General features: G+C 35.5%; 1 protein-coding gene and 1 pseudogene across 7 annotated transcripts in view; both read right to left on the reverse strand.

The window, feature by feature from the left end:
- Positions 1 to 25,239, reverse strand: part of ZNF148 (zinc finger protein 148) — a 119,080-nt gene that overhangs the window by 19,208 nt on the left and 74,633 nt on the right. For all 7 annotated transcript variants that reach the window (XM_059162946.1, XM_059162942.1, XM_059162944.1 and 4 more), the window contains 3 exons: positions 23,093 to 23,218; positions 14,188 to 14,311; positions 12,626 to 12,709 (listed from right to left, as the gene is read on the reverse strand). In XM_059162946.1, the coding sequence (XP_059018929.1) occupies positions 12,626 to 12,709; positions 14,188 to 14,311; positions 23,093 to 23,218 (334 nt within the window). The remainder of the gene's footprint in view (positions 1 to 12,625; positions 12,710 to 14,187; positions 14,312 to 23,092; positions 23,219 to 25,239) is intronic.
- On the reverse strand, positions 12,823 to 12,895 carry LOC131826081 (small nucleolar RNA U3; annotated as a pseudogene).

Raw genomic sequence — 25,239 nt, forward strand, 5'->3', positions numbered from 1 at the left:
GGGGCTTGATTGTAAAACCCTGAGTTGAAAATAACAGTTAGATGCTTTAACCTACTGAGCCACCCAGGCTCCCCACCCTTTTTAAGTAGGCTCCATGCCCAGTGTGGAGCCTAACGCAGGACTTGAACTCATGACCCTGAGATCAAGACCTGAGCTGAGATCAAGAGTCGGACATTTAACCAACTGAGCCAGCCAGGCACTCTCTGTTCTGTAGCTTGATTGTGGTGGTGCTTACACAAATGTATATATTTATACATTTGTATACATACTGGATACACTAAAAAATAGTAAAGTCTATTGTATGTAAATTGTACCTTAGTTTAAAATAATTTAAAAAAGAAGTCTGAAGTCAAGAAAACATACTTCCCTTAAGATGAAAAAGGTAATGAAAATTTAAACATCTAAATGTGTATCTGTATAAAACATTAGAAAAATTCCAAGCTATTTTGCAAAATAAATCACTATTATTAGCCCATCTTCCTCCAAAAGATCAAAACTTTCCAACTCATTGATGAAAACATTGGTACTAGGAACTAACTCTGAAGTTCTCTCTTGATTATTTTGATTTTCTCAGTGAAACAATAATCAGGCAATCAGCTGAAAGTGAGAGGGCAAGAGGAAATGTTGGAAGTTTATGAAAAGGAGAAGGTATGAACTATTCGTTTGAGAGAAAAGTAGTCAAGCTTTTTCGGTAAAAGATCAGATAGTGAATATTTTAGGCTTTCAAAGTCCTATAATCTCTGTTACAACTACTCAACTCTGTTACTTGTTGGGAGAAAACAGCCACTGATATTCCATAAAGGAATGGATATTGCTATGTTTCGATACAATTTTAATTATAATTAACAGGAAGCAGGTGAAACTGCCCCCTGGGCTGAAATATGGACCCCATCTAGATGACTGGACTAAGGAACTACGTGCTTTCCAGCAGGCATTAAGGGTCCTGCTTAACATTTAAAGTGACCCTAATTCAGGATAGCTTTCTATTTTATTCCAGAGATTGAGGAAGTTAAATTTCCCGAAGTTGTGATTTAGCCGAGTATTATATATGAGAGAGAGAGGAAAAAGTGTTGAGTGTAAGTAAGAGAGTGGTTATGATAAATGAGGACAGAATTTAAACTGAAAAGGAAAAGAGATGATGAGGAAAAGGAATGCTAGTGAAAGGGAGGTAGAATCACTGGATTATAGGTCCTAGTAGAGACAAAAGGCTGTTAAAAACTAAGTAGAAGAAGGCACCAGCAGAATTGATAGGAGGCAGTGCTTGGAAAATGAGAAACAAATCAGGAAGAGATTAAGGTTTGGAAGCCACTAGCCTAAGGTATGACCAAGTGTGAAGCAGAATGAATGACAAGATCGTCAACAAAGCAGAGGTCTAAGAGCTGAAAGTAGGACGTTCAAAGAATAAATTTTGACAGTAGTCAGCAAACTTGTCTATGAAGAGCAAAAAAGAGCCAGATAATAAATATATTAAGCTTTGTGGGTAAAGAGGTAAAATCAAGGATATTGCACACATACTTATATACCAAAAGAGAAAAAAACTTTCACATATTCTTATTGATGATATTCAACACATCATGATGGTAATAATGATAATAACAGAATATAACTTCGGCCTCACAGATGTACTAATGATAAGACTGGAATTATTCTTTATGGGAGGACATAGCATATCACTGAATTGGGGTTCAAAGTTAGTGTTCCCTATCATCAAAGTTGATTACAAATGTTTATCTGCTAATGCTGATCTGTAATGAGATTTTACATATTCTTTAAAACTGTTTTGTCACAAAAACACTCACATTAATCCAGAAAAATTTAATTTTAATTAAAGTGTCATTCATCACTTGGAAGGCATTTCTAGAACTCTATTAGATTCTTTTCTTGATATTTGCCTTTTGCATGCCATTACACTGCAGATTAATTACGTCCTACTGAAGAGGAGGTAGAATTACGGTTTAATGGGGGCGAAATATGAAAATTTCTTTTGCACTGACATCAAGGTCTAAAATCGGATGAAAATAAAGTTCAAGGTTGGAAAACGTTATCCACCCCATACGTGTGTGAGAATGGAGATTTTGCTTCTTGTAACTTTTAACAACATAGCAAGTGTATAAAGCAGTATTTTGTGATTCAACATTAGCAGCTGTGAAAACAACTTTACAATAGAAGTTTAACTATAAGCATTGCTTTCCCCTCATAGTATTAACTAAGAAACATTTTCAAATCTTCAGTAAAAGCTTATTTCCAAAGCCATTTTCCAGTGTTTTATAAAATAGTGGTTGACAGTAGTTCTTCTCATTCTGAAAAACTCCCAATGAAACTTGACCAATTCTAACATATTAAACTGCTGTGCAGTCGGTAAGTCAGGATATTCACTTCTGTATCAGACAAAAATTCATGGGAGCAATAATGGCTAAATCCATTAGACCAAACAGATTATTGCTGACACTACTGGTTCATGGACACATAATAAATTCAAATGTTTTCCACAAAGTACTGCTCATGTAATACAATGAATAGTCCATAAACTTTAAATGCTTTACATTTTCTCAAGCTTTGTAAATTAGTCCAACTGAACATTTTCAGCTCTACACATACTTCCCCACCATCAGCTGTTAACACATCTTAGTGGAGTCCACTTGGGATTACATACCGAAATAACGTTTTCTCATGCATTCTTTTTAAGGAAATAAAACTATCTTATTGAGATTTAATTCACATACCATGCAATTCAACCATTTAAAGTGTATTACTCCATTTTGAAAATATTCTTGCCTATAGTTGTTCCACAAAGGCTAATTCTTCAGTCACTTCAAACCTGGCATTGTCTCCTTGAATAAATAACAACTGGGTAGTACTGGTAACATCTGTCAACTCATCAAGAGCCAAGGAAACCATTTGAAATTACTTGTCTTGTTTTATAATTGACTACTGATGTTGCTCCATGCAGGATTTCATTTGAAAACCAGGGTACCATAATAAAAGTTTAAAAACCATTAGCCTTTACTACTTTCACTGTTAGTTGCTGCCATTTAAACTGCTATTAAATTTCATCTATCCTTATTCTTCCTTAAAATATCCTTCATAGCCATTTCATTCAATTTCTAGTCTTAATGCCTTGTTCAAAAGTTCAACCTTCATTACTTTGCCAGAGTATGATAGTAGTATTCCTAAGAAATCTCATTATAAAAGCAATTGTTGCAATAAGAGAGGAAAAAAAGAAAGACTGGAATTAGTTTCAGAAGTTACTTCCCTACAGGGAAAAAGAAACTTTAATAGCTAATTAATTAATCTAAAACCCGAACACTGCTGAGCAAATAAATTCAGACTGTTAAAAGAAGCAGCGGCTTCAACTTTCCAATTCAGCGTTGTAATGCTTTAATGTAAACTTGGTTTATACACAATATTCAGGCACATATTTACCATTCAAGAACTTTCATCCAAAATGTAAAGGCGAAGTAAATATAACAGCTTGGAAATACAAAATATCACATGCAATACATGGGAAGAAATGACCAAAAAATCCTATTTTCTGCTAAAATAGTCTGTTACCATTGTCTATTTCTTGGCTACAATCTTACTCTTTTTTTTTTTTTTTTTTTTTTTTTTTTTAAAGATTTTATTTATTTATCAGAGAGAGAGAGGGGGAGAGAGCGAACACAGGCAGACAGAATGGCAGGCAGAGGCAGAGGGAGAAGCAGGCTCCCCGCTGAGCAAGGAGCCCGATGTGGGACTCGATCCCAGGACGCTGGGATCATGACCTGAGCCGAAGGCAGCTGCTTAACCAACTGAGCCACCCAGGCGTCCCTACAATCTTACTCTTAATAAGAGTACTCTTAATAAGATATTAAGATATTACTCTTAATATCATAAAAAACCTATATAACACCAGTTAGCCGTTGAGCAAATTCTCCTTCTAAATAATAATCTAGAAGTCTCAATATTTAAGCAGAACATCAAAAAATGTTTTCAGTAGGTAACTTCTACCCCCACTTCCTGTAACAATCATTCTCTTCTCCATCCCTGCTTAACATCTCATCTCCTTAATAAAAGCCCCTCAAATGTCTCCTGCCTAATCCCTAATTTTTTATGCCCATGCCTTCTGCATAAGGAAAACCTCTGTAGTTTTCACTGAATCCTAACATTTTAAATTAATACCTTTCAGTTCCAGGCTCCCATGAGCCCATCCTCCATTTCCTCCCAAATCTGACATTAGAAAAATAAAACATCTAAACAGGCAGATTTTTCTGCAGAGATAAAAGTTAGACCTCAAAACTCGAGTCAACACTAATCAGACTCCATGCCCCTCCCCCTCTATCCAATGATATAGAACTAAAAGGCGAGGTAGACAAGAACATACCTAACTGAATTTTAAGGATGAAGACAGTTCTTCCATTATATAAGTGTAATAGGCCTATATATAGAATACTATGTAGCTTCAAACAAAAGCAATATGAACTGCTCTTTTTGTGCTGGTATTCATTTTATTTTTTCACAACTGTATTTGTCTTTTTAAATTTTAAGTAATTAATCTGGGGCACCTGAGTGGCTCAGTCCATTAAGCGTCTGCTCTCAGCTCAGGTCATGATCCCAAGGTCCTGGGACTGAACCCCACATCGGGCTCCCTGCTCATAGCAGAGTCTGCTTTCTCCTTCTCCTTCTATCCATCTCCCCACCTACTTGCTCACACCCTCTCTCTCAAATAAATAAAATCTTTTAAGAAAAAAATCTAGAGTGCCTGGGTGGCTCAGTTGGTTGGGCAACTGCCTTTGGCTCAGGTCATGATCCTGGAGTCCTGGGATCAAGTCCTGCATCGGGCTCCCTGCTCTGCTTGACGAGGAGTCTGCTTCTCTCTCTGACCCTCCCCCTGTCTCGTGCTCGCTCTCTCTCTCTCTCTAATAAATAAATAAAATCTTTTTAAAAAAACTATAATCAAGTTAATTCCCCAAGGCAATTAAGAGTTAACTGAATATATTTTCTAGAATAATTAAAATGTGCACTGAAAATTTTTGCTTAGCAATTATTCTTTATGTGCCCTTAGAAAGTCAAAATCAAAACAGATAATGAAATGTAGGTAAGGAAGAATCAGCTAAGTCCTGTAAAGAATTTACAGAAGAAAAAAAAAGATTACAGACAGATGAAAATAGATGGGGGAGGGGGAATCAATAAACTTCTAGTTAATTTGTCTATCAACTTCTTTACACAGCTGTGAGGAAGAGACAATAGCGAGTCCTATAAGAAATAAAGTGATGGAAGTACTTCCATCAATAATCAGTAGTACAAACAGCATAAAAGCAGCACAGGAGATGAAGCTGGAGAGAAATAACTACATTAGGATGTCAATCCTATCATAGTTGCTTAACAGTATCATGAAGTTAGACTCTCCAAAAGATCTACAGAAGAGTAAAGTTATAAAATATGTAGAAGCAGTTACTATTATTGTGGCTGCTTTCAAAGAACGTCAAAACACTTCCATAAAATTCAAATCAAAATTGAAAATGATTACATTTAAGAACTTTTGAAGAACAGAAACTCTTCAGAGATAACAACTAAGGATCTTCAAAGTATTCAGAAAAATAAGAATGAATGACCTTGATAAGTAAATTTAGATTGCCTTAAATATTCTAAATCCTATTTCTTCATCCTGTGTCCCAGACAGTACATTTTGTCAGTCACTCTTCCACCAAAGGCCCAAATAAATACATGAATTCTGAAACTATGTGTCATTCGAAGTCTGTCAAATGAAAAACTTATTAACAACAAAAAAATTTAGTCAGCCAGTCCAGATATCTGAAAACTAAATGAATTAAAGATGTGAAAGGCATAAGTGTTGGCCATCCACTCAACTGGGTTCTGGAATAATAAGCAGTAGTTGTCAAAAAGACAGCTTCAAATATTGGAGCATCTCCACATGCTTGAATTCAAGGAAGTAATTGGGTATTTTTCCAAAAGAACTTGGAGAAAACCCCAAAGCATCAGATCTAGATTCAACTGTCTTAATGCTTTATCTTCTGTCAAGTGTGAAATAATTGGGGGTACAAGCGGTGAGGGAAAAACTCACATTAAAGGAAGACAAACTAACAAGTGAAAAAGTAACTTGCCTTGTTCTAGACAAACAACATCTTCTAAACTAACTGAAAATGATTTAAAAACAAACAACCAAACAAAACTGAGAAACTGCTCCCAGAAGTAACTTTAAAAAATTCAGGAAATTCTATGTGTTAACTCAAATGCGGGGAGTCCCTTTTCGGCTCTTTTCCTGAAAATTAGTGCATCCTATACCATTCAAAAATGAAGAGGATCTAAAGTCCAAAAAACATTAACTTTGTTTTACTCTAATACTCAGTGGTTTCCAAGTTTTGCCTACTTCTCACAAACTGGTCAAAACTGAAGCAATATTTTTTTTTTTTTAAGATTTTATTTATTTATTTGACAGACAAAGGTCACAGGTAGGCAGAGAGGCAGGCAGAGAGAGAGGAGGAAGCAGGCTCCCTGCTGAGCAGAGAGCCCAATGCGGGGCTCGATCCCAGGACCCTGAGATCATGACCTGAGCCGAGGGCAGAGGTTTAACCCACTGAGCCACCCAGGCGCCCCCAATATTACATTTCTTGAAGCTTAACGGTGTTGCTTTGTTTAAAAAACTTTTATTAATATCCGAAAGTAAACTTGATTAATAATCTTGCTATTTTCTGAATTATTCTTCATATTAATTATTGTTAACAAAAAGGAAACACATTCATCGAACTTCCAGTTTTCTTCACAAACCAATAATATTCTTCCAATATGGCATTTATGTGCCCTGATATTTTATAATGCTTACTGGATTATAAATAAATGGCACGTCTTAACTTGGCATCAAAATCCAACAATATGATTCTAAAATCAAGGTTTCTAGTCTTATCTTCTCATCTCCACTTGACACTCCCCATCCCCGCCTTTTCTGCTCTACTCAGAATGGTCATTTACACATTGTCCATCTTGGCTCTGTTTACTCCTTATCAGGTGAAATCTGCTCTGTACCCCTACAACCACAGACTTCATTTCAGGCAGGCATACCCAAGCAAGGCATACCCTTGCAACCCAAGCAAGGCATATCCAGGCAACCTGCAAGCTCTAAGCCCAAGACCAGGAGAAGTTCTGCTCTTCCATGAACAAAATAAAACCTCCATGTTTGAAACCAACAGTTTTGGGGTGCTTGGGTAGCTCAATCACCCAACTCCTGACCTTATGGTCCTGAGATCAAGCCTTGCAATTGGGACACAGGTTGGGCATGAAGCCTGCTTAAGATTCTGTCTCTGCCTCTGCCCCTCTCTTCCACCCTCTTTCTCCCTCTCTTAAAACAAACAAACAAACAAAAAGTTTTTTTGACTCTAAATTTTCTTGGTGCTGATCTACCCTTTCAATAGCATATTGGTTAGGGCATGAGATCTTCGAAGACCTGGACTGTGTCATTAACCAGATGCACACATTGGGGCAAGTACTTAATCATTTTGACCTTTAGTTTCCTTATCTGTTAAAAAAAAAAAAGAAGAAGAAGAAGAAGTAACAATCCCCTCTCCTCACAGGACTACTGTAAGGATAACGTGAGATGACTTATATACTGTGTTTAATTCAGTGGTTGGCACCAAAAAGGTACTCAAATTTGACAGTATCATTACATTGATGAAACTGAATTCTTAGGAATTTCTAGCTTTTTTAACTAACTTCAAAGTATCTGTCTCCTTCTGGTGCTTTTAACTTCGCATATGTGACACACTACTTGTTATTCTGTTATCCAGCATCTGCAATGGTCCTGATACCTGTAAGATTTTTAACTAGCTACTCTCTCTGGGTTGCTGAATTCATCAGCTGCATACCTGCTTACCTACACTTGCCCAAACATTCGCAACTTCAGTATACCCCCGATTTTTCTCCTGGTCCTCGCTTCATCGTGCTTCTGTTCTACCACCTATACTTCCATGGTGACACTTAACCGCCATGTAACACAGGGACTACAAAGTCTAAACCGAACCTCACAGGACAATTTAAGTTCTACGTCTTCCATGAGGCCACCAATCTGAATCCTCACTGGTCTATTCCAACTGGACACCTAAAGTGCAGGTTGTCTGTACTATTGTACAGAATGTGTCCAATTGTGAGTCATGTCACTCACATGTTCTTCATTCAACAATGATACATATGTAAGAATGAATCCACTTCAAGAAATTCCCAATTTGTTAAACTAGAGACTTGTAAAAACAAACGGCAGGGGTGCCTGGGTGGCTCAGTCAGTCAACCACCTGCCTTCAGCTCAGGTCATGATTCCAGGGTCCTGGGATGGAGGCCCATGTCAGACCCTATGCTCAGCGGGGAGTCTGCTTCTTTCTCTCCCACTCCCCCTGCTTGTGCTCACTGTCTGTCAAATAAATAAATAAAATCTTTAAAAAAAAATGATAAACTTTTTTTTTAACTACAGACACTAAGAACTACCAAAAAACTTTCATATGGATTTCAGAAGAAGGGGTACTACTCAAGTACACAAAATATATACACAACTGAAAACCAAGCAACTTTCCTTATACCCTCTGGTTCTCCGTATTTCAGCACTAATGCATAACTGAACTATAACGAAGGAAATACAGTTATGTGTGTGTGTGTGTGTGTGTTTACATGTATAGGTGAGGGTGTATGATTTTTTCTACATCTTTACTGAGATACTTTGTTAAACAGTGTTGGCCTTTTATATGTATTTTATATGTAATCAAATCATTTCACGTGAATTACCAACAGATTGGCAGAGGAAAAAAAAATGTGGTTCCTGAATGCTTTGTTAAACCAGAGAATGTCCGTCACAGCAATCTGTAGTTCCCTGGTTAATCTTTCCTGGCAAGGTCTGGCCATGCCAGCGCTAGCCAGCCTCAGCAGTCAGAATGCCAGCAGCTCCTGGTGCAGGCAACATGCTCAGCAGCAGGAACGGTATTCAGTCCCTTCATCTCCATAAATAAGATACACTCTAACTAGGTCTGGAACATTTTCTTTCAGAAAGACCTCTCTATTAAAGTTCATAAACTACAGATTCAACTAATGAGAGGAAAACTGTTACATTTTATTCATAACTGAACTATAACGAAGGAAATACAGTATTGAGCTAACTTAGTCACGGGTGAATCAACATTCTTAACTCCACCCCACTAGCCCAACTGGTTTAAAAAAAAAAAAAAAAGCTACTGTTCAGCTTTTTTTAACATGGTTGTGAATAACAGTCACAGTCAAGAGGAAAAGAAGATCGACATGTTTTCCAGGGTGAGTGCTAACTTGGGCAATAGGTTTTCCAGTGTTTCTTCTTTTATTTGTATATACACAATTGTATGCATTAAGATAGTTCTTAAGAGGGGCACCTGGGTGGCTCAGTGGGTTAAAGCCTCTGCCTTTGGCCTAGGCCATGATCCCGGAGTCCTGGGATGGCGGAGCCATCAGGCTCTTTGCTCAGCAGGGAACCTGCTTCTCTTCCTCTCTCCCTCCCTCTCTCTCTGCCTGCCTCTCTGCCTAATTGTGATCTCTGTCTGTCAAACAAATAAATAAAAAATGTTTAAAAACTAAACCAAAACAAACAACAAAAAAGCTCTTAAGATAGTTCTTAAGGCTTTAGTAGCCTTTAAAAAGGGGGGGGGCTGGGGGCAGAAACCAATGAATATGGATTAACTCTGAATGATTTGGTTTATTTTCAAAATACTTTTTATTTTGGGGAGCAAGATCCTTCTATAAAATCGTACCTGTATACAAAAATGATTCATAACATTTTTACTACTAAAATAAAAAATTGTGAAAACTGCCACACTGTAAAATACAATCATAATTTGCTAAAACAGAATATCAAGAGAGGTATTCTGTGGTTTACTATTTACAGGAATTTAGAGAACTAATAAAAAATTATAATAAAATACTGAAAATTGTATTTCTTTACTTCTCAAACCCAAACCTTCTCTCCCATGGCAATAAGACTGGTACTTTCTTAGAGTAAAATGGTGACAAAGTGACTAGAAAAGAACACAACCGGGTGTATGTCATTTTAACATGTAGCCTATACATGTATTTGAATATGCAAAGGAAGAGGCACCTTAGATAAAATAAAAACACCTGATCACATCATAAATCTGCCACTGACAATGAGTGTTTGTTTAACCTTGGTATGTACCTGACCCTAAACAAAATGATCAATTAAATTTTTATCTTTAACCTTGGGTTCAAGTCTTCACCTTCTCTCCCATATCCAAACATACCATACATAAGAGATCTATAATACATTCACAAAAAGATAAAATTTCCCATAATTGCCAAAAACATCAGTCCCAAGAATATCTGCCATTTTCAGTGCCTTAGGTTAAAGAAATAAAGCTTTAACCAGAATTTCAGGGATCAGCCTCTGAATGAAAAAGTACTCTCCCTTAAAGTGACATTTTATAGGCTAAGTCAAATCTTGGAAACATAATTAAGTGATAACCTTGTCCGGGCTGAGTTTTAAAATTTTCTATTTGAAAACCAAATCAGACTATGTTCTTGGTTTTTAAGTCACAGATTTCTTGATTGGTGGCAAAAGTAGCCAAGCAGGTAATGATTTTTAATCACGTTGCAAATGGAGGAGAGTATAGGCTTAAGGGTTGGGGAGACTGGAGGAGACAGTCTTATTATACTGTCATTACAATGAGGGAGGTTGTAAGGAAAGTGGGGCCTGTAAGAACTAGCAGTTCTCACAGATAGGACCTTTGAGGATTGGTTCATAAGTGACTCATTACCTTCTTGACAATTTAAAAATGGATAAACATATGCAAAGTCTCTTTTACAGCCCTAACTATTGTGATGCATTCTTCTAAACTAAGAACCTACAGAGAGAAAGCCTTAACATGGGTAAACATTAGAACACTACCAACCCCTCCAAAAATGAAAGCCATTTAAAATGTGGAAGGACAGTAAGGGACAGAGTAATAAACTTTGAAGAACATATATTCAGTTCTAAATACATACGCCCCTTGGTTACAAGACAAAAATACACTACCGTCTTCACAAAGAGTCCACAGAAGGAACCAAGAAAATGAAGGATAATCAATTTCCTTTATATCAGTTCCACATGGGGCACTGAGGTGGTATGAGCAGTGTAGCAAAACTGAGCCTCTCTATGTAACCTTCAACAGCTAACACAGCTGGCTCTTGCTCAAGGGCACAAGAGCATGTTCTGTAAAACTCTACAACATTTATCAGGCTGTGCTTGTTTCTATGTACATCTCTCCCATTAGAATATAAATTCCAAGGAAACTTCTTTTTTATCTCTGTATTTCTGACACCTGAAAAATGCTGAAGGCTCAGTAATATTTTAATAAGTAAATCATCAAAATCTAATAGGTATTAAAAACATACAAAAAACTTTAACCACTTAATCATTATCTGATCAAGTTTTATTACTGTATAGAAATATAAATTTAGCTGGAGGTCTCCTAAAATCAATAAAGTTGTTCTCTCTCCTAAAGTGCCTATTACACTCCCTTCCATCTGGAAGTGATGATACATGATTACTTAAAAAACTGAAATGGCTGTTGTGCATAACAATCTTTGAAAAGTACAACTTAGAGCACACAGATATGCTTCACAGTTGAAGTTGTATTTAAGGAGACCAGCCACATACATGCTTCTTTGGGAGATGCAAAGAAAGGCATATTACTAGGCAGCAGTTGCTTCTTTTATACGGCAAACTGTCTAGGATCCCCTTTCACATGTACTGCAGGTACTATGAGAACACATCTAAATAACACTGGGCAGGTTCCTGCTTTGGTACTTAATACAGAAAAATAGGAAGAACTTTAATATTTTCAGTATCACCACCATTCTCAATTCTACTTAAATGTAAGAATCAAAGTGATACAAATACACCAACTCTGTTTTTATTCCATCACAAAAGGCAAAAGACTAGAAATAAGTTCTAAAGAAACACTCTTCACCATGCTTACAGATACCAAAGTCTACTAAATCAAGGTTACATATAACACTTGGTTTTACACTTGTCAAAAAACAAAATAAAATAAAAGCAAGTAAATGTTTGCTCTAAAAAGAGACTTAACTTTTTAAGGTATGGGTTCCTTTAAAGCGATCTTCCGAAATACTTGTTTCTAAATCATTAACAACTTAACTGAAAAACTGGAAGTCTCCAATTTATCAGGATTACAATTCTCTTAATATAGTAAGCTATATACATGAAACAGTAAGGGAAAGAAGAATGGTATCAATATCTTAGGGCTCAGGCAGCACTTTGCTTCCTCCCCAGACTAATGAGTAAGAATGATCATTTTACCTAACCCTAAACTTGTTAAACATCTTAGGAAACAGCTATTTCACAAAAATCTCCTTTTGCCATTTCAAATACATTTTAAGTTGTTATGAAACTCTATTTCAAAGTAATTTATTGGGCTTGGACATTAAAGCCAAGTCTTAACAGTTAAGAAGACTGATTTATTCAAAGAAAAATACGAGCTTTGATACATACTTTTAAGAAACAAAACTGATTAACAGTGGCAACAAGTTCCTGCTACTTGTTAAAAATTCTTCCCTATATTTGGAATGATAATTTTAACAACCCTAAGAAGGGGGCAACACTCACCAGTATGAATCTTCTCATGTCTCTGTAGCAGGTACTTCTGTATGAAACGCATGTCACATTGACTACATTGAAATGGTTTTTCGCCTTAAAATAATTTCACATCCACAAATTAGTTACTGGATAAAACACAGTTCATAGTTACTATTTCTGAGGAAAGATAAATCTTAGAAGCCCAAATTCTGGAAAATTCCAAATTATCTACACAATATATTTATACTGTTCATTAATCTAGTAACAAACTATAGAAATGATCCCTGAAAGTATAGTCTTATACTGTTCATTAATCTAAAAGAATTTTATTTCCTCAATTTCCCCCCACAATTATAAAATGCACATTCTCACAATCACACAAAGATGAGATCAAATCCCTCTATATCCAAAAGAAAGAAAGAAGGAAGGAAGGAAGGAAGGGGGGAAGGAAGGATGGAAGGAAAGAAGGATGGAAGGAAAGAAGGAAGAAAACAATTTAAAATGATTTAAAAATCAGAAAGCTAAATAGGACTCTTGGTTATCTGTGTCGTAAACAGCTCCTCTCTCCTTTTATCTGAAAGAAGATCCACCCACCTTGGTCTCCATGGCTAACTATCCCTTTATGCCCTTTCAATTATTTTCTCCAGAACCTTCAGAACTTTCAAACATCTTCCCCCTGACTTCCCCCCCACCACCCCCCAATCTGACCTCTTCAATCATTCCCCCTTCTCTGCTGGAAACTTTCCTTCTAAGTATTCTTGAAGTCTGCTTTATGCAAACAATCTTTCCAGAAATCCTGAAAAACACTCCCACCTTATTACTTTCTCTCCTTCCTTTTCAACCATACCTTCTTAAGAGTAGTTAACCTCATGTCTCAATTCTCCACAACCCACCTGTGCTTTAACCCTTACATTCTGCTTTCTTAAAAACTACTTGTGATCTCTTTGCTATTTATTTCAATGGTTTCTTCTCAGTTCTCTATCCCTCTGTATCCTTTCTGAAGATTGTAGCATTGCTGATCATATCCTCCCTGGAACTCTTTTTTTAACTTCTGGGACACTCTATTTCCTACTTCATTAAACCTACCCTACCACTCTATCTTCTCCACCCCACACCCTTTAATTTAACCTATGTGTCTAGTCTGTTTCCCCAAGGATCTGTGATTAGCCTTTAGGTCTGCTCTCTGCAATGTCATGTTATTATCATTTTTTAATATTTGAAACTCATATTTCACAAATCTGTATTTCAAACTCTATCTGAATGTCTTGCAGAGGAATATAAATGTTGATAGGCTTTTAATAATACATTCTTCAACTGTTTCTCTAGCTGAAAAGAACACATTAAGCCAGATAAGTGTCCAAGTAAGACTAACTAATTTTACACATCCCTGCTCATTGTTTTCTCATTTAAAGTTCTTCCCTGGTTTCCTTCTGACATTCTGGCCTATGGAAATCTCTGATTTAAAATACAAGGTTAATAAAATAAAATACAAGGTTAGCTACAGTCTTAGAAATAGATGACATTCACACGAGGTGAAAATAGCAACAACAAAAACCTTACTGGCCACAAGTCCATTTTAATTGAAGAAATACCTGTATGAATGAAGACATGTCTCTGTAAGTGATAGTTCGTTCTAAAGGCAGCATTGCAGTGCTCACAAACATGAGATTTAGGGGTTTTCAAACCAAGTGATCCATCCTCATTTATTGTAAGGATCTAGTTAAAAAAAAAAAGGCAAAAATGAAGTTTTAAAAACATAATATAACTTACAAAAAAGGCAATGTCTTTTAATGCAAACAATCAACACCAGAAATTATGAGAAGTTTTTTCCTCATTTTGAAAGGGCTGTAAGAATAAGGTTATCATTAACTGTAGGAAAGTACAAGGTGACTCAGAATGGTAAAAATTACTGATAAAACCTTGGAAGCTGGTAAGATCTCAGCACTCTATCCCCTCCTCTCCAAAGGTGACGTCTAACCGAGTCCCTAGGTGTTCTCTGCTGGGGTGAGTATAACTTTATTTTCAATTTCAAATTCTCACATATGCAAGATGAAAGTTTTATGTTTTAGACAGACATGGCTTAAGTATCAATCAGTATAGGACTGGTTAAATCATGGAAAATGAATGCAACTTAATATTATGTAGTTGTAAAATAAAACTATAGAAAGCTATAGACCTATATGGAAAAAGCTATAGACCTATATGGAAAAAGCCTAAGGATTTATTAAGTAAAAAATGCAAGGTTTAAATGCAGTACATAATTTTGCAAATTTTTGTATACAAGAAAGTACATGCCAAGATACATATTTATTTGTATATGCATAAAAACTATTTAAGAAAGATACACATGGAACACATACAGTGAGTTATGATGGCTGGGGAACTGGGCAGAAGGGAGATAAAGTGGGAGGGGGACTCCACATTGTTTATACTTTAAAATATACTTATATATTTTAAATACTCTTCTCAATCACATAAATGCTTATCTATTACATTTTCTTTCTTTCTTTTTGCTGAAGAGAAAAAGCAATCTAAGTTTTTAAGTCATCTGGTATAGAATTTGGAGTCTGGTTCACTCTAGGATCTCTAAGGTTACTTATTCTAGGGTTATTAAACCATCGTTGGGCATATTCCTAAAAACATTTATTGGATAAATAAATCAAGAGTGGATATAGGCAAGGAAGACAGGTGATAAAGAAATCATATCGTCCTGGGCTTCCTGAGGTTGAGAATATTATGGGCCTGGTTTGGACAGTGCCAGAGAGAGCAGCTCATCTTTGGGCTTCATGTATTCCAACTTATCAACCATTTGTTCCTCATGCAACATTAAACTGTCTCTCTCATTAGACACATGGCAGAGTAAAAATAATAAATGATCTTTTTTTTTTCATTATAGGGGAGATTAGAAATGAAATGGCAGAAGATGATGTGAAGATAAGAAGCAAAGAAAGCCAGTAGGAAATCAGATCACTAGAGCATGGCAAGTAAGAGGGAAACAATACTGGAGGTAGGGGCATACAGTGTAGGGGCTATGAAACCGCGTCCCATACAGGGCAGAAAAATCTAGGAAACATCTTGGGAAATACAAGGGCCTGTGAAACTGATTAGGGCTTGTAAACACACAGCAACAACCCCCTTTCTCAAATCTAGAAAACAGGAGAGGTAAGGGGGAAAAGGCTTTAGTTTTTAAAGGCTTTTAGTTTTTAAAACATTCTTTTACTTTAAATTCTGGAAGACAACTCAGCTGGTACTGTATGTAAATCAATGGTAATTATTATGCAAATTATACAGGATATTTGGGTTCTGGGCAAACTGCCAATGCGGGTCAACAATGCTTCAAAGTCTATGCACCAGAGTCATAAAGAGAAACATTTGGCACAAGAATGGAAGTGGGTGTCACAGCTTCCTGATGAGAGTCAGTGAGAATAGAAAGTTTCATCTCTGGCCAGTCCCTCTAAATGTTTTGACCCCTCCAAGTCACAAAATAACATGCAAGTTAACACTATGCAAAGCAAAACAAAAACCACAAAATCTTTTCAAGGAAGATTCAAAATATTTCTATCATAAAACAAGTAACAAAAAGATGTTAAAAATTTTATATAAAACAGAACTAAAAACAAGATAGCCCCAGGTATTTTTTTCACGCATATGTTGATAACAAATAAGAAGATCCAGTGCCAAATACAAGGCAACTCAACAGCTTTCCGTGGCATAGCAACTGCAAGGGGGGGGGTCTCTGTGAGGAATGAATCCGGCCCAAATTACTGACTGATGGGAAACGGATGTGATCCCTGACTGTACAAAGCCCTCTTATAAAGAGTTAAGGAGTTCTAGGTCATTGTTTTCAGGCACTGAAGGTAATGCTGCCTTTCACTGTGGATTCAAGCTTTAACTGAAGGTGGATTTTATGGATGAAACAGCATAACACTGGCTTGTGAATAAGAAGACTGAAAAATCTAGCACATTTATAAGATCAAAGACAGAAAAATCAAATTCTTAGACATTTTACTATTTCTCTCTCTTTTTTGGGGGGAAGGGGCAGAATAGCAAACATATTTGTATAAAGGACACTAAGTAAAATCCATCTTGCCTCAGAACAGCAAGTGGCTCTTCCAATCTATAATCTCTTTTAAATATACCCACGTGATTCTGCCAGTTATACCACTATAACCCCAGTGCCCAAAATGGTGTCTGGAGCATAGTGAGACTCTATAAATTTCTAACATGGCTGTCTGCTACTCATACCAAACATCCTTATGGCTCAACTTTATTCTTTTTCAAAATTTTTGCCAGAAGTGATACCTTTCAATTTTTTGAAGTTATTAGTGCCACAGTGACATGGCTATGTAAAGAACAAAGGCCCTTAGTGGAAAAGAAATGGCACATTACCATAAGCAAAATTTTCTTCCTTGGTATAGATATGGCTTCTGTTCTTGTTCACACCCTTTCAAGATCCTTTGGTGGAATGTGATTTACCAATTAAATGTATCTGCTTTAGAGATTAGCAGTCTCACTTGCTACTATAACTTGTACCGTAAAATATTTTTGCTTTTCTTTTCCCCCTCAATTTATTAACACTATTACAACTGATGATTTTAAATTTCAAGGTTTAAATCTTAAGATGCCTGCTATATTACCTGCACATGATTTATCTTGCTTCCTGTCACTCCCTACTCTTCGGAGAAATTTGGTATATTATAAAGACCAAGAAATTGGGCTTTATCAAGAGTGGAGAAGTTAATAGTAGTCTAAATAATACTTAATATACTTGATTTTCTTATCAGTTTATAAATTCAAAACAGAATTTTTCAGTAAAAAAATTTCAAAACCAAATGGAACGCCTCAATTAATCCGCTTTCTTAATCTCACGGTCCATTAGATGTATTTTTTGATCTGACCCAAATCTGTTCCCAGGTAGCTACTATATATAATAGTTATCTTAAATAATACATCAATTTCCATCAGGCACTAACAAAGTTCTATTAAATTTAGAGATTTTTCACTCCTCAAGGGTCACTGCCACTGAACAACCTAATACCCTTCAGGGAGGAAAAGTTTTGCTCTTAAAAGACAGAAATTATCTTCTCCATTCTGTTATGTACTATTAAAATTATTAAAGTATAGTTTGAGGTAATGATTATAGGTTTTATCATATATCCCTAAATCAACCTAAATCACCTTGTAAACCACCAAAACCCAAAAGACAATGTAAAGGAGAGAGTTTAACTTTCTCCTGCATTTGTGAGTCAGTTTACTGCAATGGGGGTGGGAGGGGTGGAGAATGAGATCTTCTAAAATTCTCTTTATTCTTCAAATCCAATTAAAAACAGAAGAATAGTGCCATCCCAAAGACATACAACAAAATAACACATATCCATAGCAATAACCAGCACACTATCTTGACCCTCCTAACTACTTCTAATATCCCACCCTCACATTGTCACTCTCATTCTTCAGAATTTTCACTCTCTCTCCATACTAGATTTTATGTATTACAAATTTCATTTTAAAATGACAAGCTTTTGACAGTGCCAGAACACAAAAGTCACTATATTGTAGGCATGGTACAATAATAATGCTCAGCATAGTAACACTGAGTTTTAGGCTAGGTTCTCCTTTGTCTAGGTTTCCCACATATTAGGCAAAAAAATATGTGAAAGGTTTACATCAAAATATTTTTTTAAATTAGGGTTCAGTTTTGTGAGAAAATTGTTTACTCAAAACACATCTCTGAGAAAATTAGAGAGAAATAAAATGCCTGGGTGGCTCAGTTGCTTAAGTGTATACTGACAGCTCAGGTCAAGATCCCAAGGTCTTTGCTCAGCAGGGAGCCTGTTTCTCCCTCTCCCTCTGCCTGCTACTCCCTTTGGCTGGTGCATTCTCTCTCTGACAAACAAAATTCTTTTTTTTTTATAAGTTATATTTTCTTGTTTCTGATGCAGTGCTCTTTTTTTTTTTTTTAAAGATTCTATTTATGTATTTGACAGAGATCACAAGTAGGCAGAGAGGCAGGCAGAGAGAGAGGGTAGCAGGCTCCCTGCTGAGCAGAGAACCTGATGAGTGGCTCCATCCCAGGACCCCGGGATCATGACCGAGTTGAAGGCAGAGGCTTAACCCACTGAGCCACCCAGGCACCCCATAAATAAAATTCTTAAAAGAGAAAAGTAGAATACTAACACATTCTTTTACTAATGTTCTTCTTCATTTTTCTCTTAAGTACTATTCTGTACTTCCATCCCCAATTTTATAATCAGTTCTTCAGCTTGAAGTCAACGTGTAAGAGAAAGTATGACACATTATCTATTTCTTGTCCCCTTTAATTAAGCTTTCCTCATTGAAAAATTCAATTAAAGGCCTTTTTTATATCAAATCACAAATCTTTTCTGGGAACAAATGGTGTATGATAAATTGCTAAGAAAGGGTTCTCTATATAATTTACAATCTATTTGATCTGTGGAATACTCTTATCCTTCCTGAGTTCAGCACAACTTTGAATAATCCGTTTCTACTCAGACCACCTCAAATGTTAAAACAAACAAACACAGCCCCTTTCTTCAGCACCTGATGAGAGATTCTGGCACATCAGAGGCACCCAAACTGTTTGCTAAGGGAATGAAAAAAAAGACATATTTCTGAATAAGAAGTAAGGATTTAAAAGTACTCTGCCCTAATCATTCAGTTACTAAGACATTTGAAAAAGACCTATACAATGTACACAATACTGGATTAATGTTGTTGTACGCATTTTTCTTAAAACGATTCTCAGAGTTCATTGAGGTTGACTCAATAATCCTCACAGAAACCTCTGTGTTACTTCCTAATTCACTTAACAAGTCAGTATCTAAGTAAAGTGGTAATAGCTCATTCCTTACTTCTTATTCCACAAGTTTCTAGTATTAAGACTTTGGATTTTCAAGCATAAACATAAATCACAATCACCCTGGACTCTTTTAAAGTATAAATAGAAATCCCCTCCATAAGAATCCCCAAGGATAGGGCCTGGATATTTATAACTGGAAAAGCCCCATAGGTGACTCTAGTAAGAGCCAGGAGGAGATGCACTGACATGAATGCACGGAGAATGAATTATGTTTACTAAAACTTTTCACACATTTCTGATAACTTTAGTTATCCACAGTGCTCATTCACAATAAAACGAGATTCAAAGGGGCAATGGAACTAAGTATAGCAATATAAAAAAGAATAGCATGTCATTAAGGATGAGACAATGAAGCAATTATAAGCATCAAAAAAATCCCATTTAAAGTCTACCAGTCAGGAGTTTTCAGGGGTAAGATGCGGGGAAAGCCCTAATATCTCAGTCCTTCCAAGGGCTTCATTATAATACATACAATTTTTTAAAAAAATGTTTACATCATCAACACAGACATTAGACTACACATTATCATTCAAATGCACTATATTAAAAAGAACACAACACATTAAAGATTTCCAACAAAATTGTTAAAATTAATTAAATGACATTAAAAAAAAGATTATATAGAAAAATTTACTTTCATAAAACAGCTTTATCCATGACAGCACCAAATACCTTGACCTAGCTAACACTCCCTAGCTTGACTATCCTCTTCTTCAGATACGTTGCCAAATGTATTTTGGCAATTTTCAAGTTTCAAATCTACTTCTGCCATACAATAAAGGCTTAGAAGCAATTATTGCTTAAAATCCATGGCCACTAATGATGACATAACAATACAGTACTTCTCACTGTATTGCTCACTGCTCTTGAAAAGAGTCACATGGATGTATATATGGATGTGTAAGCTCTAATATTTTAACTACAAGTCTATTATGTTAGTTATATTTTCTGTACAGATCCCCAATCTAACATTACACAATGGTTGCACACACCTAAAATATTCATAATGGAAAAATTCAAGGTCTGGGAAAGATTTGGGGAGAGAGTAGAGTCCTCTAAACATACTAAATTATAATTCTTTATGAAACCTAGACCTGTTTTTAAGGAATTTAAAACAAGCGACACATTGATTTATAAATGAGATAAGCTTTTCTTTCTCTTATTCTAAAAAGACAGAACTAGTTACTTTAATGAAAAATATGAAGTGTAAAATTTTTTTAAAAATACTTGAGAAAATGTAAATTAACTCAGTGGTTCTGCCTCAAATTCTAATACGCCAGACACCAAAACCATTCATCTGGACACTGCAGACCAGTATTAGAACAGTCACAACCATTCTCTGTTACATTTAATGTGTCAGAGCAGCTTAAAAATAATTGTTTTTGTTATTCTCAACCCCTCATCTTCCATATATTATTTCTAGTTATTTCACTCTCCTAGGAATTCCCTAAAAAGACCTTCCCAAAACATTCTTACATAATATACTTAAAATATGCCAAATCTTTCATCTAGCAATTATAGATATAAATTTACATAATACCCTTAAAAATATTCTAAGCATTAGAATTAACTCATAAACATTATGAGTTTATCTACAAATTAGACAAGCAAAATAGCTTTAAACCCCTAAAAAACTGATATGCACTTAGAAACACCTAGAACATAGCACCAAATAAATACTTCAAGTAACTCCCTACTAGAAGATAATCTAAGTTTTAGTCAGAATTTTAGGATACATTATATTCAAGAATAGTACCAGAAAAAAAAATGGCAATAAAATATCATGGAAAATGTAGAACATACAGTTTTTTTTTTTCAAAGACTTTATTCCCCATAGATTAGCAGTGAACCCAAAGTAACAATCACTATTACAATATTATAAATTAATTTTTACTCAAAACCGTGTATTGCTCTGTATGCTAAAAACTTGATTTACTCAACAATGTAAAACAACAACAAAAAAGTAAGACAAGTCACTGAGAAAAAAAATTAACCCCAAGAAAACAAAGGGAAGGAGAAAGGAAGGGAGGGTTTTCACAAACCATGAAATATAAAATGCCAATAATTATGGGAGAAAAAAAAAGTTTAGTATGGCTATTAACTAAAGAAATTAGAATTTAAACTATAATGAAATGTCCATCTTAAGCTACAAAAAACGAAGTCTCACACTTGAAAGTACAGACAGGCCACATCTCAGGTCCACTACAAAGTAACAATGTAACTGGTACAACATTTCTGGAAGGAGCTACTTCATCAACACTTTTGAACAATTCATGCCCTCTGACTGATGACTGATTCTACACACAATTTAAGTGCAGCATGATTTAAAATGAAGGCAAAGATAACATAACTTCCAACAACATAGCCATCACCAAATATAATGTGATACATCATAAAATATTATGCAGCTGGTAAAACCTAAAAATCTTTAAAAAGCCATTAATAACTTTGAATGTAAAAATTGCTTACACACTGTTAAAAAATTAGGACATTTAATCAATCAATTTATGTACACAAATTTGAATACAAAAAGGGAATATGGCAGAAAATTATGTTAGCTATCTCTGGCAATGTGACTACGGGTTATTATAGTCTCTATATTTTTCAAATTTTTCTATAGTAGGTATACATATATATCCCAAAAGCTATGATATGTTGTTAATGTTTACCAACAGAGTAAGGAGTAAGGTGGTGGGAAGTGTTTGTTGATATTCAAGGTGTAAATATTCTCACTATGGCTAGTTTTAAGTTACTAATGATTTTAGCACTGGCTTGCAAAATTCCTATAAACTTGGCAAGCTCTGGCAAGCCAATTCAAGCTGGCTCCAGCCCATCACTGAGTCCAAAAATAAACAAATTATATAAATAATGATGATCTAAATCACAAATGCAAACATAAGGAGCCATCAAAATTAAAAGGTCATGTTATATTATGACTAAAAAAAAAAAATTCTTCTTCACTATATGAGGGAAAACAAAGATGAAAAATAACTATAAGTATGTAAACCTACCACTCAGAATTCAGAGATGTCTTAGGAATACCAAAATGCTACCTACAGTCAACTATTACTATACCAAAGAGGAAAAAAGCAGGCAATTACTACTAGTATTTACTAAGTCACTTATTTACTGATCTATTCATTCACCCATCAAGTATTTATTAAGGGCCAATTATGCCTACCATTCCAGGCTCTTGGGATATAACTGTGAATAACATAATCCTGCCCTCATGGAGCTTACATTCTAGCATAGGTATCCAACAACCTTTTCCTGACGATTAACTGGTGCTGAATTTTCTTGAAATCGTAATATTAAAATAAGTAAAACTAATATGAATGAGAAGCAAGGGCAGAAAAGAGACACATGGAAAAAGAAAAGTTTGTTTTTAGAAAAAAGAGATGGTAAAAAAAAAGTAGAAAAATTAAAATCAATGGCCCACCACCTCCATGCAGACATGTATCCCATCCTCCTGGAGATTCTGATACAGCATTCCAACTTCACTATGCCACATGGGATGTTTAATGTTTGCCTTATGGTCCAGCCAGGTTCCTGCCCATAAGATTAACCAAAAGTTTGGGATTAGGAGGTTAGGGACCACCACCTTAATATATTCTTACTTTTGCAGGAGAACGTTGTTTCCGTTTCTTCTTTTTCTGTAAGTCTACTGGCTCTCTGATTTGTTTTTTGTCTCTCATCAGTTGCTCAGATACATCAGTAAAAGTAATTTCCTGCTTTACACTTATCTGTTAAAACAAAAAAGCCAATTTTAGAAATAAATAAAAAGTCCATTATGACAAAGCCACTGCATGTTTAATTCTTTGCTAAACCTACATATAGATGCTTCCAAAATAATAGTGTGTGTGTGTGTGTCTGTGTGTCTGTGCAATAGTATGCTGGAAGAGTTCATTAACAGGCAATAGAGTAGTAAGAGTCAAGAGTATATAAACTAAGAGATAAACTAAGAGTAGTAAGAGTCAAGAGTATATAAACTAAGAGATATCTGGAAAAGAAGACTGAAGATATCATGGGAAAAGATTTTTAAGACTAAAGAATAAAGTAGAAGTCAGGACAAAGTAAGATCAATTTCGCCCCCACATTTAAGGAAACTGATGCTGAAGTTAAAAGCACAAAAGGAGGTTTAAATCTGAAAAATCAGTCAAATATTGGAGGGAATAAAGGGTATTCGGACTTCACAGTAGGCTTTGCTGCCATTTATAAAATATGAAGCAACACAAAATTCTAAAAGGTAAACAAACACGTTAGAACAAAGGTAAGACAAACGATGAAAATTTAAACTCAACACTCTGACAGTATCTTAGCTTAACCTGTACATTCCTGGCCTATACATCAAATCATCACCAAGTAAAGATGTTTATAGAACTGGATATGGTTCTGGGCCACTGTTATGCACAAGGCAGGATACTAATGACACAACAAATAAAAACTACAAAAATGTTATCCTATCTTCAGTTCTCTGTTTTCACAGATAAGAAGAGAGATACTTGTCCTAAAAAAAGAAAAGAAAAAATAGAAACGCACGAAGGTTCTTACATCACTAACAGTAGTGCCAATTCTCATCACAATTGATCATATTTAGTCATCCGCTCTTTCATACTACATTTTCCATCTCTCCTTGAAATGAAAACACAAGAATCTTAAAATTAAAAAACCTTTCAACTCAATAGGCTATGAACCACATTAAACATCCTCAACCTTCCCACCATGTAAGGACATATGAAGTCTGCAACTAGAGGAAGGCCCTCACCTTACCATGCTGGTACCCTGACCCTAGACTCCCAGCCTCCAGAGCTGTGAGAAACAAATCTCTGTTCAATAAATAGAAGCTAAAATAAATAAATAATTCCTTAAAAACAATCCAGGAAGTACCATGTACAAGTGGCTACATTTTTCAAAACACAAACTAAAGAAATAGTGCAAAACATTATAAACATCTTACAGATTCACAGTGTAAAGTTGGAAGACAGCTGTGTAGAAAGGGTTGATGAAGAAAATGGAACATAAGGCAGGGATTTCAGGTTGACAAAATAAGGAACTGGAAGCTCTCATAACTTCCTGAAGTGTAAACATTTTAAGAATCACAAATCAAGAAGAACCTTGGCACAAGAACAAGACGTAAATGATTATTGGGCTAATAATTCTATCAAGTTATAGAATAATACTAGCGAACCTTCCCATGGCTTTTGTTATCATTACTTGGAACATAAAATAAAATGGTAAAATCACCACCAACAAGGCTTTGGAATACAAATATGTTGCCACCTCTGAAGTGATATGTACTGAAATACAAAATTTGGGTTCGGTGTGAGACAGAAGAGATGATTACAGACTATGTAATAAGCAGCTGCTGAATTGCTCTGTCCCATTTTGCAGGGGCACCAAAAGTAGTTCCAATATTTCCATCAGTTTCTAAATTGCAAAGAAACCATGAAAATGTAACATGCAGCAGTAGGAAACAGAGAAATTATTTTTAGCAAAAGTGCCAAGTAGAGTATAAGACAAATTTACAAATAAATTCTGCAATTAGCAGATATTCACAAACCAACGAAGAGCCTTTATGTATAAACACTGAAAAAGATTAACAAGTGTATCTAAACCTTTCAGTTATTTCCACATATATGGAAAGTGGTTTTTTTTTTTTTTTTTAAAGATTTATTTATTTGTCAGAGAGAGCACACAAGCGGGCGAGCGGCAGGCAGATGGAGAAGCAGGCTCCCCGCCCAGCATGGAGCCTCATGTGAGACTC

Source organism: Mustela lutreola, chromosome 2, assembly GCF_030435805.1.
Source record: "Mustela lutreola isolate mMusLut2 chromosome 2, mMusLut2.pri, whole genome shotgun sequence".
Classification (NCBI taxonomy): domain Eukaryota; kingdom Metazoa; phylum Chordata; class Mammalia; order Carnivora; family Mustelidae; genus Mustela; species Mustela lutreola.